At 47.9% G+C, this 12,181-nt stretch overlaps 1 protein-coding gene across 2 annotated transcripts in view; it reads right to left on the reverse strand.

Annotated features, from left to right (window-relative positions):
• Positions 1 to 12,181, reverse strand: part of ARMH1 (armadillo like helical domain containing 1) — a 49,267-nt gene that overhangs the window by 20,851 nt on the left and 16,235 nt on the right. For both annotated transcript variants that reach the window (XM_032430454.1, XM_032430460.1), the window contains exons 4-7: positions 8,363 to 8,431; positions 6,789 to 6,955; positions 5,550 to 5,746; positions 2,935 to 3,019 (exon numbers count right to left, since the gene is read on the reverse strand). In XM_032430454.1, coding sequence (XP_032286345.1) covers positions 2,935 to 3,019; positions 5,550 to 5,746; positions 6,789 to 6,955; positions 8,363 to 8,431 — 518 coding nt within the window. The remainder of the gene's footprint in view (positions 1 to 2,934; positions 3,020 to 5,549; positions 5,747 to 6,788; positions 6,956 to 8,362; positions 8,432 to 12,181) is intronic.

The following is a 12,181-nucleotide window of genomic DNA, read 5'->3' on the forward strand; positions in this document are numbered from 1 at the left end:
CTCAGCGCAGAGTCTGCTTCAGATTCTTTCCGCTCCCTCATCCAGCCCCTCTGCTTCTCCCCCTGCTTGCACTCTCTCTTTCAAATAAGTAAATAAAATCTTAAAAAAAAAAAAAGAAGAAGAAGTGCCTGAAACTGTGCAGTGTATTCTGGAAATGACTGCTCCAGGGCTGGGGGTACTGGCAGGGAGGAGGGTGCAGGGTGCTACAAAGGAAGGAGGGCTGACATCTGGGCAGGGCTGGAAGGCAGGTGACAGAAGACCTTGGAGAAGAAAGGCATAAGCTAAGAAGTGATGATGAGTAGGAGTGGTCATGTGAGCCCCATGGAGGTGGTGGCAGGGAAGGAGGCTCAGTGCCACCCAGTAGTCTTTGCGGGCTGCTTGATTACATTTCCTAACATGAGTCCACTGCCACGTCACCCCCCTCACCCTTGCTCCCATGCAGCGACAACTCTCTGCTGCTGGGTCTGACCTTTACTCAGTTCCCTCCACTACCCTACCCCTCTCTGGCAACTCCTCCCCAGCTAGGAGACTCTCCTCCAACTGGTAATTGATTTTAACACAGCATTACTTCTCACCATACAAGGTCCATCTTCCCAAGCACACCTGCAGGGGTCAAACAAATACAAAAATGGCATGCTACTGCAGGAAAAACGGACCAACATTCATTTTCAACACTGCCTCTGAAAAACAATCGATATTTGAAGTCACCCTCTGGACCTTTGCTGGTCTTCCCCAGGGTCTCACATGCATACCTGAACCCTGGTCCCTGCCTGCTCCTCTTGCCCCTCCCAGACTTCCTGGATCCGGGGCTCCACCAGCCTGCCATCTTGGACACAGGGATCCTAATATTTGCTGATGTCCACACTTTTCCTGCATAATGGGCCTCTGTGTCCCCGCCTCTTCAGCCCTGCCCTTTCCCCTTATGCCACCTCATTCTCCACACCCAGGCACTTCCTAGTCCTGTCCATTCCCTCTTGCCAGGGCCTCTATATTTGGCTAGATGGGGGCATTCTTACTTTGTTATCTGAACAACCCAAAAGGCCTCCCAACTGGCTTCAAGCCTCGAGTCTCCCTGTGGTTCTGACCTACTGCGGATACCACCACCCAGGTAACCTCCTGGACAGAGTGCCCACTATTCCATCTGGCATTCAAGGTACTCCTCGGTCTGGTCCTAGCCTACCTTTCTAGGTCTTCCTGGGCTGAGACCTCTACCAAACTTCCACTAAATTATCTACCTGTCATTCCTCAGATACATCTTGTACTTCTGTATGCCCGGAACTTCGTTTATACCATTCTCCTTTCCAGAATGCCCTCCTCTGCTCCTTTCCACTTTCCCAAATCCTTCCCATTCTCCAAGGTCAGCTCAAACACCACCTTCTCAGCAATCCCTTCTTTGCTCCCTCCTGTTGAAAACAGAATCTTCCTTCTCTGAACCACTATAGGAACATGGAAGGAAACAACATCCTATAAACACCTGCCATGGGCTCATGTTAAAAGCATATGCTTTGGGGGCGCCTGGGTGGTACAGTCTGTTAAGCATCTAGTTGGTTTGGGCTCAGGTCCTGATTTCAGGGCCATGATCTCAGGGTCATGAGAGCTGAGCTTGGAGTCCACTTAAGACTCTTTCTCCCTCTCCCTCTGCCCCTCCCCCCACCATGCGCATGCATGTACTCCCTCTCTTTCTCAAATAAATAAATAAATCTTTTCTTTTTTTTTTTAAAGGACCACTTTAGGGCAACCCTCTCGGGTCCCCTCCCTCTTTGGGAGCTTTGTACTATCATTCAATAAACTTTGCTTTGCTGCCCACAAAATAAATAAATAAATAAATAAAAATAATGAAAAAAAAATAAATTAAAAAAGGATCACTTTAAAAAAGTAAAAGCATATGCTTTGGATTCAGATCTGGTTTGACTCTGGTTAGCTGTATAACCTGGGGAAGCATACTTAATATCTCTGTGCTTCAATGCTTTAGCTTGAAAAACATAAAAATACTTACCTCCACCGTTCGTTCATTTGAGCATCTGAATACCTAATATGTGTCAGGCTCTGTACTCTTGTGGTTCTTTTGAGAATTAAATGAAATGATGCACGGAAAGTAGCAGGCACATAGGAGGACTGAATACATGCAAACTTATCAATACTACCACTGTTCAGTTTCGTTCCTTACAAGTGGAGTCCTCTGGGTGATTTCTGGTTAGAGGGGAAGTACCACATAAGACTGGGAACCAGAGGGCGCCTGGATGGCTCAGTTGGTTAAGCGTCTGCCTTTGGCTCAGCTCATGATCCCAGGGTCCTGGGACTGAGTCCCGAATCAGGCTCCCTGCTCAGCGCCTGCTCAGCGGAGAGTCTGCTTCTCCCTCTGCCCCTCCCCACTGCTTGTGCACTCTCTCTCTCTCTCTACCTCCCTCCCTCTTGCAAAAATAAAAATAAATAAAATCTTAAAAAAAAAAAAAGACTGGGAACCAGCCAGCTCTGGACCCAGGTGGATCATAGCCAATGTTAAAGTACCACGTGGCTGGGCGCCTGGGTGGCTCAGTTGGTTGAGCGACTGCCTTCGGCTCAGGTCATGATCCTGGAGTCCCTGGATGGAGTCCCACATCGGGCTCCCTGCTCGGCAGGGAGTCTGCTTCTCCCTCTGACCCTCCCCCCTCTCATGTGCTCTCTCTCTCATTCTCTCTCTCTCAAATAAATAAATAAAATCTTTAAAAAAAAAAAAAGTACCACGTGGCTGATTCGAAGTACAGAAAGTGACTGTCATTTTCTGAATAACTTGCAGATCAGACCGAACCAGCATCTACCATCTGCCAAAGCTCTCCAGGATACCCAACAAGGTTCTTTGTGACTAAGAGAAAACTGTTGGAGCTAGTCTGTCTAGTTCTCACGGTCAGCTTCTGTAATGTGTGAGCAGGAACAGACCCAGCTGCCCCCCCCTACCTTCATACTGGACTTCCAGGTGCATCGTGCGCAGCACCTTCAGCACGCACTCCACGATGCTGGGGTGGGTGGTTCCAATGATCGACTGACGAGACAAGACAACAGGACAAGGGGGTTACTTAAGATCTAGTACACCTGGAAGAAACGAAACGCAGGCTTGCAAACAGCTAGGCAGCCTGGCCGAATGGGGAGAGGGAGGGTAGTGGTGAGTCACTGGGCCTTGGCCGCTGCACTGTATGAGTACATTTCTCCAGAGGAGGGCCAGATATGGCAGCCGAGGATCCGAAAGACAGTCTGCTGAGCTTGCCACTGACCCCTCTAGCTCAGGAGGCATTCAGTTGGGGTGAGCCGGCCACCGGCTAGAGGTGCAGGCACAAGCTGCTACCTTGCTGGGGGGAGGGTGGGCACTGGCTGGGGAGAGCTGAACTCATCCAGGATCCTAAATCTTCTCTCCCTCAGGGACCTCAAGCGACTGGGGAGCCCGTCTTTTCTACCTCTTCAACATTTATCCGGGCATCGGTTCCTGTCCTTTAGCGTGAAACATCCTCAAGCTCACCCACTTTGCACACAATTGCCCTTCGGATATTGCTCTTATTCTCCCTCTACACCTAAGCCTCCCAGGAGCCCAGGGGAAGCCACTTCATCCTCGTGCATCCTTTGATAGGCTGCTGCAATTTAACTTCTCCTGCCATGGGACCAACATTCACCCAAACTTTTCACGCGGGGACCATCTTTCTGTTCTACCTACACTTAGCCCTCTCTGTGGTACATGACCCAGCTGGTCATGTTCTCCTTGTTGAAACTCTTTTCCCTTCACTTTTACAGGCGTTTTTTCCCTTGTTTTCCTTTAACGGCTTCCATTGCTCTTTTTCAAAGAGGCGGAGTGGTATATGGAACGACTAAGAACTCTGGAGTTAGGGAGAGTTGGATTTCAGTGCCTGCTTAGTACATACCTCTTCCTTAGTGTGTGGCCTTGAGTAAGTCACCGGACACCCCTCAAGGCTCAGTTACCTCATCTTTAAAATGTCTGCCTCCGGGGCGCCTGGGTAGCTCAGTTAGTTAAGCGTCTGCCTTCAGCTCAGGTCATGATCCCAGGGTCCTGGGATCAAGCCCCACATCGGGCTCCCTGCTCAGCAGAGAGTCTGTTTCTCCCTTTCTCTCTCCCTCTGCCTCTCCCATGCTCATGCTCTTTCTCTCTCTCAAATAAATAAAAAAATAATAATCTTTAAAAAAATAAAATGTCTGCCTCCATCAGCTATTGTGAAGACTAAAAGAGATCATGGAAGTAAGCCCCTGGGACAGTGCCTAGCAGGTAGGAGGCACTTAATAAATGGAAACCGGAAATAATAATGATAATCCAGCTGTTTTGTTGGACCTTCTTGCTCAGCTCATCTCTTTTTTTTTCAGCTCATCTCTTAAATGCTGGTGATTCTCCTCCTGGTTCATTTTACCTGGCTGACCTTCCTCACTTCTGCTGTTTCAGTGATCCTTTCTCTGCTCAGGAAAACCAACTGCCATCCTCATCTCGGGTCTCTTTCCGAGGCTTCAGACTTTTATTTTCTACTGTGCGGTGGGTATCTCTACTAGATGTCCTCAACAGTAATTCCTCAGTTTGAGCTAGGAATCAGAATTACTTGGGGGAGCTTAAAAAGAAAAAGCATTACCAAAGGCCGTCTGAAAGCTGTCAGACTCTATGGGAGGGAGGCCTGGGATTCGTTTTTTGTTTGTTTGTTTGTTTGTTTTGTTTTTTACACAAATGACCTATTTATGTCCTCTGCAGCCGGCTGGGCCTGCTCCTTAGATGGCACTTGGGAGCCACCAAGTCTCATCGAGTCAAAACCTAACTCTTCCCACATCCGATCGATCTTTCCCTGCTCTCTCCCGGTGGCACACAGCTCAGCCTGCTGCCAAGTCCAAAGCTGGCGGTCATTTTTGCCTGCTTTTCTTTTACTGCCCCACGTCCCACGCGCTCCGCCTCAGAAATGTCCGTCTGACCCAGTTGCCTCTGTTCCCCCTGCCCCAGGGCAGGCCTCACCATCCCTTCGACCTCTTATCTCCCTGCCTCCACCCAGCGTGGAGCTGTTTTGAGAGCTTTTGCTAATTTATCTCAAGACCACTCTTGGAGCCTCTCTTCCCTCCTTACCAGTGCGGTGTCTTCAGGCGGCCACCATGTCCCAAATCGGATCCCACTCACATTCCAGGGCACTGAGAGGAAGGCAGAAGCCAGGAGGAGAGGAGGAGCCTTCCCAAGCCCTGGCGATCTGGCCTTTCCCTCCTGCGCTGTCTACAAGTGCACCGTGATTCCTTCCCTACCAAATTGACTCCTGTAAGCTTTTCTACAGTCTTTTCATCATCTTTGTTGCTTGTCTCAACCACTTTTAAGTCTGCCAACATCTTTCTGATCCTTAAGTAAACAGGACAAATCACTCTGCTGGGCGACATGAACTCTTTGCCCTGCCTTGGCCTTCTGGAAGTAACACTGATTGAACAGCAGACGTGCCGTGGGAGGCTGAGCTCTGTTTCTCATGCCTGCCTGAAGTGCAACCGTGGTAGGTAATTTTAAGGTTAGTGTGTGGGTTGAATCAGAACCACGGGAGCATGCAGCTGGGGCTCACCTGTGCAGTCCTGAGAGTCTGCAGGGACAGCTGCTGAGCTTTTGGTGATGCGCAGGACAGCAAAGCTATTAGACCTTTGTAGACTTGATTCTGGTACTTGGGGTTTCCGTGGACCAAAGAATCCAACAGAAGCTGCACTTCTTCCTGGGTCTCTTCGGATTTAGACTTTGCCAAAAATTCTGCTATGGATCGTACACCTGAGCACAGAAGAGAGGAAATGCTCAATTAGAAGGGGATTATGAAAACAATCCTCACTCAAGACGACATAATATGGGCAGGGGACGACTGAGATGTGTGAACGAGGCCCGTTCAAGCGAAGCAGAATCAAGGCTTAGTTCTCATGCTGCCTCCCTCTCTTGTTTGCTTCATGGCTCTGTGGCCAGAGGATTTGATTTCAACACAGGCACGTCAGCTTGTCAAAATCTGTTCTAAAGTTTAAAATGGCTCCGCAAAATGCACAATTAAACACGCGTTTGGGATTGCTATATGATCATTAACACGTGCAGCGTTCAGTAGTTTACTAAATGTTCTAACAAAGGCTGCCTCATTTAATCCCAGAAACTATACTGAGAGGGAGGTGTTAGTCCCATTTAATGGATATATACACTGAGGCTCAGAGAGGCCACGGGGAGATGTAGAGGAGAACCATGATGAAAAGTGCAGCGAGGGAAGTGCTTTGAAAAAGGGACATGTGGGGGATGGTATCTTCCCCAACCACCTCGATCAGAGCACTTGATGGAACATAGGGAAATTACAGGGTTGTTTACCCTTCTCACCACACCACACTGTAAGCTCTTTGAGGATAAGAACTGTATTTTATTCATCTTTGTATCCCCAGCACTATATATATATGTGATATATATACATATATCACACATATTCAATGAATGACAATGATTTTATTTCCATTTTATTTCTAGAGTTATTCATAACTCAATTTCACAAAGGATTTTAGGCAATGGCTTAATAAATCTTTGTTGAATGGATGCATGAAAGAGGATATATTTAAAATGGAGAAGTATTTCCAAAACCACCATGGAAAGATTGGAGCAAATGATGAATCAAGGAAATCATAAATCTGACTCTCGTGGTGGTGACACGGACAGGAGCTAATTGACTCCACTGTACAAAGTGCTTCCGTGCAACATTTTCCTAGAGCGGTGCTGGGTGCCGCGACCATTTCACCCAGGCCCCTAGGGAGACATGGAATCGCCACCCCCGTCGTAACACAGTACCCACCATAGCTTTCACAGATGAGCTCCTTGTACTTCCTGCCATAGTTTGCAATAACCTGAAGTAGCTTGATGGATTCCTTCTTGTCCTCCTCCCTGATCTTCTCCAGCCCAAGTATTTCCAAGAGTGTTAGGACGCCTCCAACTTCCAGAAATTCTCTAAGGTACCGATTACTGTCCAGGGGAATACCAGAGTAGAAATAAGACACTTGTCATGTTCCTTGGCACTCACCTTTCTAAGGGATCTCGAGGTCCTTTCTTCTCATACTTTGCCCTCCTATCCAGGAAGTGTTCATGGGCAAAGTGACACAATAATTTGGAAGTTCTTCCTTCTAGCAGCAAATGCAAAAGTTAAATACGTTGGACGTTTCTTGTGTTTAGTTTTCTTTTTTTTTTTTTTTTTTAAAGATTTTATTTATTTGACAGAGAGAGAGACAGCGAGAGCAGGAACACAAGCAGGGGGAGTGGGAGAGGGAGAAGCAGGCTCCCCGCTGAGCAGGGAGCCCGATGTGGGACTCGATCCCAGGACTCTGGGATCATGACCTGAGCCGAAGGCAGACGCTTAACGACTGAGCCACCCAGGCGCCCTTGTGTTTAGTTTTCCAGACTCTGTTCCTCTTCTTCTTGAGATAGCACCTCAACTATCCCTTGGGGAATCACCCCTCTGCCACTCATGGGCCGTGTGGTTTTGGCAGGGTGAGCGGGTTACAAGGCATGCCATCATTCTGACTGCAGTAATTGGTTGGGACCAGCCATGTGACCTCAGTTGGTCCAATGAGGCTCAACACCTGGGGCTTTCTTGGGAACCCCTGGCAAAGATATGCTCTCTTTTGGGTGTGGTTGAGCAAGCAGGATGCATGTCTGGAGCTTCTGAGGGCCATAGCACATGGAGACCAAAGAATACAGAGGGGAACAGAGCTGAGAAATGGAGAAGAGAGAGGGAGAGACCAAGTACTGATGACATTTTTTGAACCCCTGGATCTAGCCAGGCTTTTTTTATTTTTTTTATTTTTTTATTTTTTTTTAAAGATTTTATTCATTTATTTGAGAGAGAGAGAGAGAGAATGAGAGAGCGAGAACACCTGAGAGGGGATAGGGTCAGAGGACGAAACAGACTCCCCGCCGAGCAGGAAGCCCGATGCGGGACTCGATCCGGGGACTCCAGGATCATGACCTGAGCCGAAGGCAGTCGCTTAACCAACTGAGCCACCCAGGCGCCCAGCCAGGCTTTTTTTAAAAGAATTTTTTATTTATTCATTTGAGACAGAGAGATACAGAGAGAGAGAGAGAGAGAGAGCAGGAGCAGTGGGGAGAGGCAGAGGAAGAGGGAGAAGCAGACTCCCCGCTGAGCAGGGAGCCCAATGTGGGACTTGATCCCAGGACCTGGAGATCATGACCTGAGCCAAAGGCAAACACTTAACTGAAATCTGAGCCCCCCAGGCGCCCCCTAGCCAGGCTTAAAATACAGATTTCTACCCGTGTGATAGAAAACACGGTAGTCCCATGTGGTGTGAATGCCAAGGATACCATGAGCCCCATATGCAACTGAGACCCCAGAATCTCTCTAGAAATAGAACTCACCTGCTCACCGCTGACAAGAAGATGCCAATAGACTTTAGAAGCTTATCTAAACAGGAGCCAGTCATATAGCTGCATGACAGGTTAAAGAGTGAATTTCAGGGTGGTTTTCCACACAGAAACCAGATCCTGTGTCGATTCCTGGTACCTTCTATGGCCCAGGATGACCAACAGTTGAATTGTGCCCTTTATCTGAGAGGGGCCACTAGGCTGAAGGGGGAAGTGGTGACACACAGTGTCAGGCACAGGGGTGGGTGGTGCTAGCAGGCATGTTCCTGGTTCCCCAGGAAGCTTTTCTGGGGCTGGTCAGCCACCTTGGGTCTGAAAAGGCCCCCTAGAGAGCAAGGAGGCTCTGATGAATAAAAGGTGCATGGAGAAAGCACAGTCAATTTTCCAAGCCTCTCTAAGCCATGACCATTGCACCCTTGGGTCTCAGCACAGTTCATTACTTTATGCCTCATTTTTAGACTTCTCTAAAAATAATCGGCTTCATCATTAATTCTCAATTTTGTACTTGCTCAAAGCTTTACACTGGAGGTCACTATCTTTATGAAGAATTGCGTGCCTTCCTAACAAGAACAACGGGAGATGGTGGAAAAATTAAACTCTGATTTAAAACAACCTCAGTATTTAGTGTTATTTTTTAATGTGAGCCTTGCAAAAAGCTTCATTGTAATAAAGCACCCAGAGCACGCATCAGCTCGGATACAAGGTATGAAATCAACCCACAACAGAAAAGGAACCAGTCAACAATTACTAGGCTCATAACACATCACAGGCTCTTAGAACACTTAAGAAATTAGCTGAAATTATTGCAGCTCATGGAGGATGACTGAGAGCTTCCAAGACTGATAAAGGCTAATGTAATGGGTTGGAGGTAATGGTGCTTTGTTGCGGGGGAGGGCGCGTGAGGCAAATTATCTCTGCTGCACCCTGGTTCCCAGGATGCCAATAGAAGTGGAGACAGATTGGCTCATTAGGAAAGGCTCTTTACTGCAAAAACAGTGTTTGCTCTGGAGCCAGGCTCCCCTGCCTGTTGCCACTACAGCTGGAGGCCAGGTTATCAGCCCACAGGGTAGCCTCTGTCTTCCTACATTGTCCTCCACCCAGCTCCCCATGAGCCCCAGCCCCCATTCCTGCCTCCCTGCCTTCTCCCTCTTTTCCTCAGTTGCCAGCCAGGCTCACCAACTTTTGTCACCTCTTTTTCCTCTGTCCGAGGCTAGTCTTGCTTTCACAGTCACTCATTACACATATTTCTGGTCCATTATTTCCAGCAATTAGTTCCAGGAGTTTGCCACAGTATCAGCAGGCACTAACTAGTACTAGGCACTGCGGTGCTCTGCTTGCCTTGTCTCATTTAATCCTCACCACACCCTGGGGTGGCTGCTAGTAATATGTCCATGTACTTCCTGAGGAAACAATCTCAGACAGGTTAATGACCTGTCCAGGTCCCAGAGTTAACTGATGGAACTGGGATTTGAACCTAGCAGTCTAGCTCAGAGTCTGAGTTCTTCCGGTCAGGCCTTCCTGCTTGTAGACAGACGGAGGGTGTGGGGCTATTTATGCAGATCATCTCCTGGGATGGTGTTGGAGGTGGAACTGTGGGTCCGCCCTGTCCCAGGGGAGGGAGGCCTGAAGGAGAGTGGATAGTGTATGGGCTTTGGGCCAGACACACCCATTTCAGACCTTATCTCTGCCATTCACTAGTAAATTACTCAACCTTTTCAAAGCTCTTCTCTCTTATCTATAAAATAGGATAATGCCGATCACCTATTAGGCTTCACAAGCAGCTCAGAGGAGTTAATATTTGTACATCACATAGCTCAGTGCCTAGAGCATAAAAAGACTCAATAAATGGTAACTAATACTTTTGTCATTATAATATATAAATCCTTAGTTTTACTGGTCTCTTCTGGAAGTTCAAGGTTAAAAAAGCGGTTTGAGGCTAATGTGAGATTAGGTGGTAGTCAATTTTACAAGACATAATGATGCTATGTTGATTTGTTTTCCTTCCAAATCCACCATAACTAGCGGGCAGCCGAGGAGCTGTGGGCTCACTGGTTTAACACACTACATCACTTCAGCCCGTCTCTTTTCTCTGTTGTATGACAAGGTCACAAAAAGTTAGGAAACTATGCATAATGTCAGGTGTAGACACTGAACACATGACTGTATATTGAAAGCATGGTTCTTTCAGTCATTCAATAAGCGTGCCGTAAGTGTCTCATGAACGCAGGCGTTCTGACTGGCACTTGGGAGATGGGGAAGAATGATACAATGCCAAGGGTAGTAAGTGCAATGACTAAGAAGAGAACACTACCACGTAAGGGGTGGGGAGGAAAGATCCTGCCACAGAGGCTAAGAACTGGCTGTGGGAGAAGGTGGGGGACAGGACAGCGTGGGAAGGGGCAGTGGTCAAGCAGGACCGGGGCTAGGGGGAGGCGATGTAAGTAAGATGAGGCAGGCAAAAGGTGGTCTAGATTTGGCGACCAAGGCATTGCTGATACCTTGGTGAGGTTAGTATCACAGGTTGTGAGGCAGAAGCCAAATTATAGGTGCTGATGTTTCTCAAAGTATCATCTTTGGACCACAGGCATCAGAGTCCCCCAGGGTGCTTATCAGAAACAAAGAGGCCAGGAGTCCTCCCTCAGTCTACTAAATCAGAGCAGTGGGGTGGGGGTGAGGAGGCAGGCTGGTAATCTGCAATTTAAACCTCTGGTATGAACTCTAATGTCTGAGGAGATTGGGGTCAACCTAGAGACATAATCAGTGGTATTCCCCTTGACCTGTTCTAGGTCTGAGTCTGATTAGAAATTTTATCGATGATGTAACTGTAAGATAAAGAGAGCTGTGGTGACTGAAGCCTTTAGTTCTGCCCAGCGGCAGACGCTGCTTCCCTCCTTCCTTTCCTGAACAAACATGTAGTACGTACCTCTTACGTGCCAGGCATGGTCCTAGGCACTGGGAATGCAGAGATGAGGAGAACAGATGTGATTCCTGCTCTCACAGAGCCTATAACCCAGTGGGGAAGAGAGATTTTTTTTTGAAGATTTATTTATTTATGAGAGAGAGAGAGAGAGAGAGAGAGAGAGAGAGAGAGGTGGGGGAGGGGCAGAGGGAGCGGGAGATAGAAATTTTAAGCAGACTGCGCTGAGTGTGGAGCCAGATGTGGGACTCCATCTCATGACCCTGAGATCACGACCTGAGCCTAAGTAAACCAAGAGTCCGACTCTTAACCGACTGCACTACCCAGGTGCCCGAGATATTTTTTTAAAAGATTTATTTATTTGAGAGAGAGAGAGAGCACGAGCGCACGCACAGAGCAAGTGGGGGTGGGGGGAGGGGCAGAGGGAGAGAGAAAAATCCCAAGCAGACCCCTGCTGAGTGCCCGGAACCCGACACAGGGCTCAATCTAGAACCCTGAGATCATGACCTGAGCTGAAATTAAGAGTTGGACGCTTAATCGACTGAGCCACCCAGGTGCCCCAATATTAAGCAGGTACAAACAATACAATGTTATAACGATCAAGACAGAGGGGCTGCCATGAGCATATGTAACAGGGGAACCTAGGCTAGTCTAGGGCTCAGAAAAAGGCTTCCTGAGGAAGGGATGTTTAGACTGAGATCTGAATGATGGAGTAAGAATTAGTCAAATAAGAAGTAGGTTTAGAGGAGAGGAGATGGTTCAGGCAAGGAGAAAAATATATAATAAAAGGATCTGAGGGGTGCCTGGCTGGCTTAGTCAGTGGAGTGTGTGACTCTTGATCTCAGAGTTGTGAGTTTGAGCCCCACAATGGGTGTAGAGATTACTAAAAAATAAAA

Source organism: Phoca vitulina, unplaced genomic scaffold (genome assembly GCF_004348235.1).
Source record: "Phoca vitulina isolate PV1807 unplaced genomic scaffold, GSC_HSeal_1.0 scaffold2, whole genome shotgun sequence".
In the NCBI taxonomy this organism is placed as follows: Eukaryota; Metazoa; Chordata; class Mammalia; order Carnivora; family Phocidae; genus Phoca; species Phoca vitulina.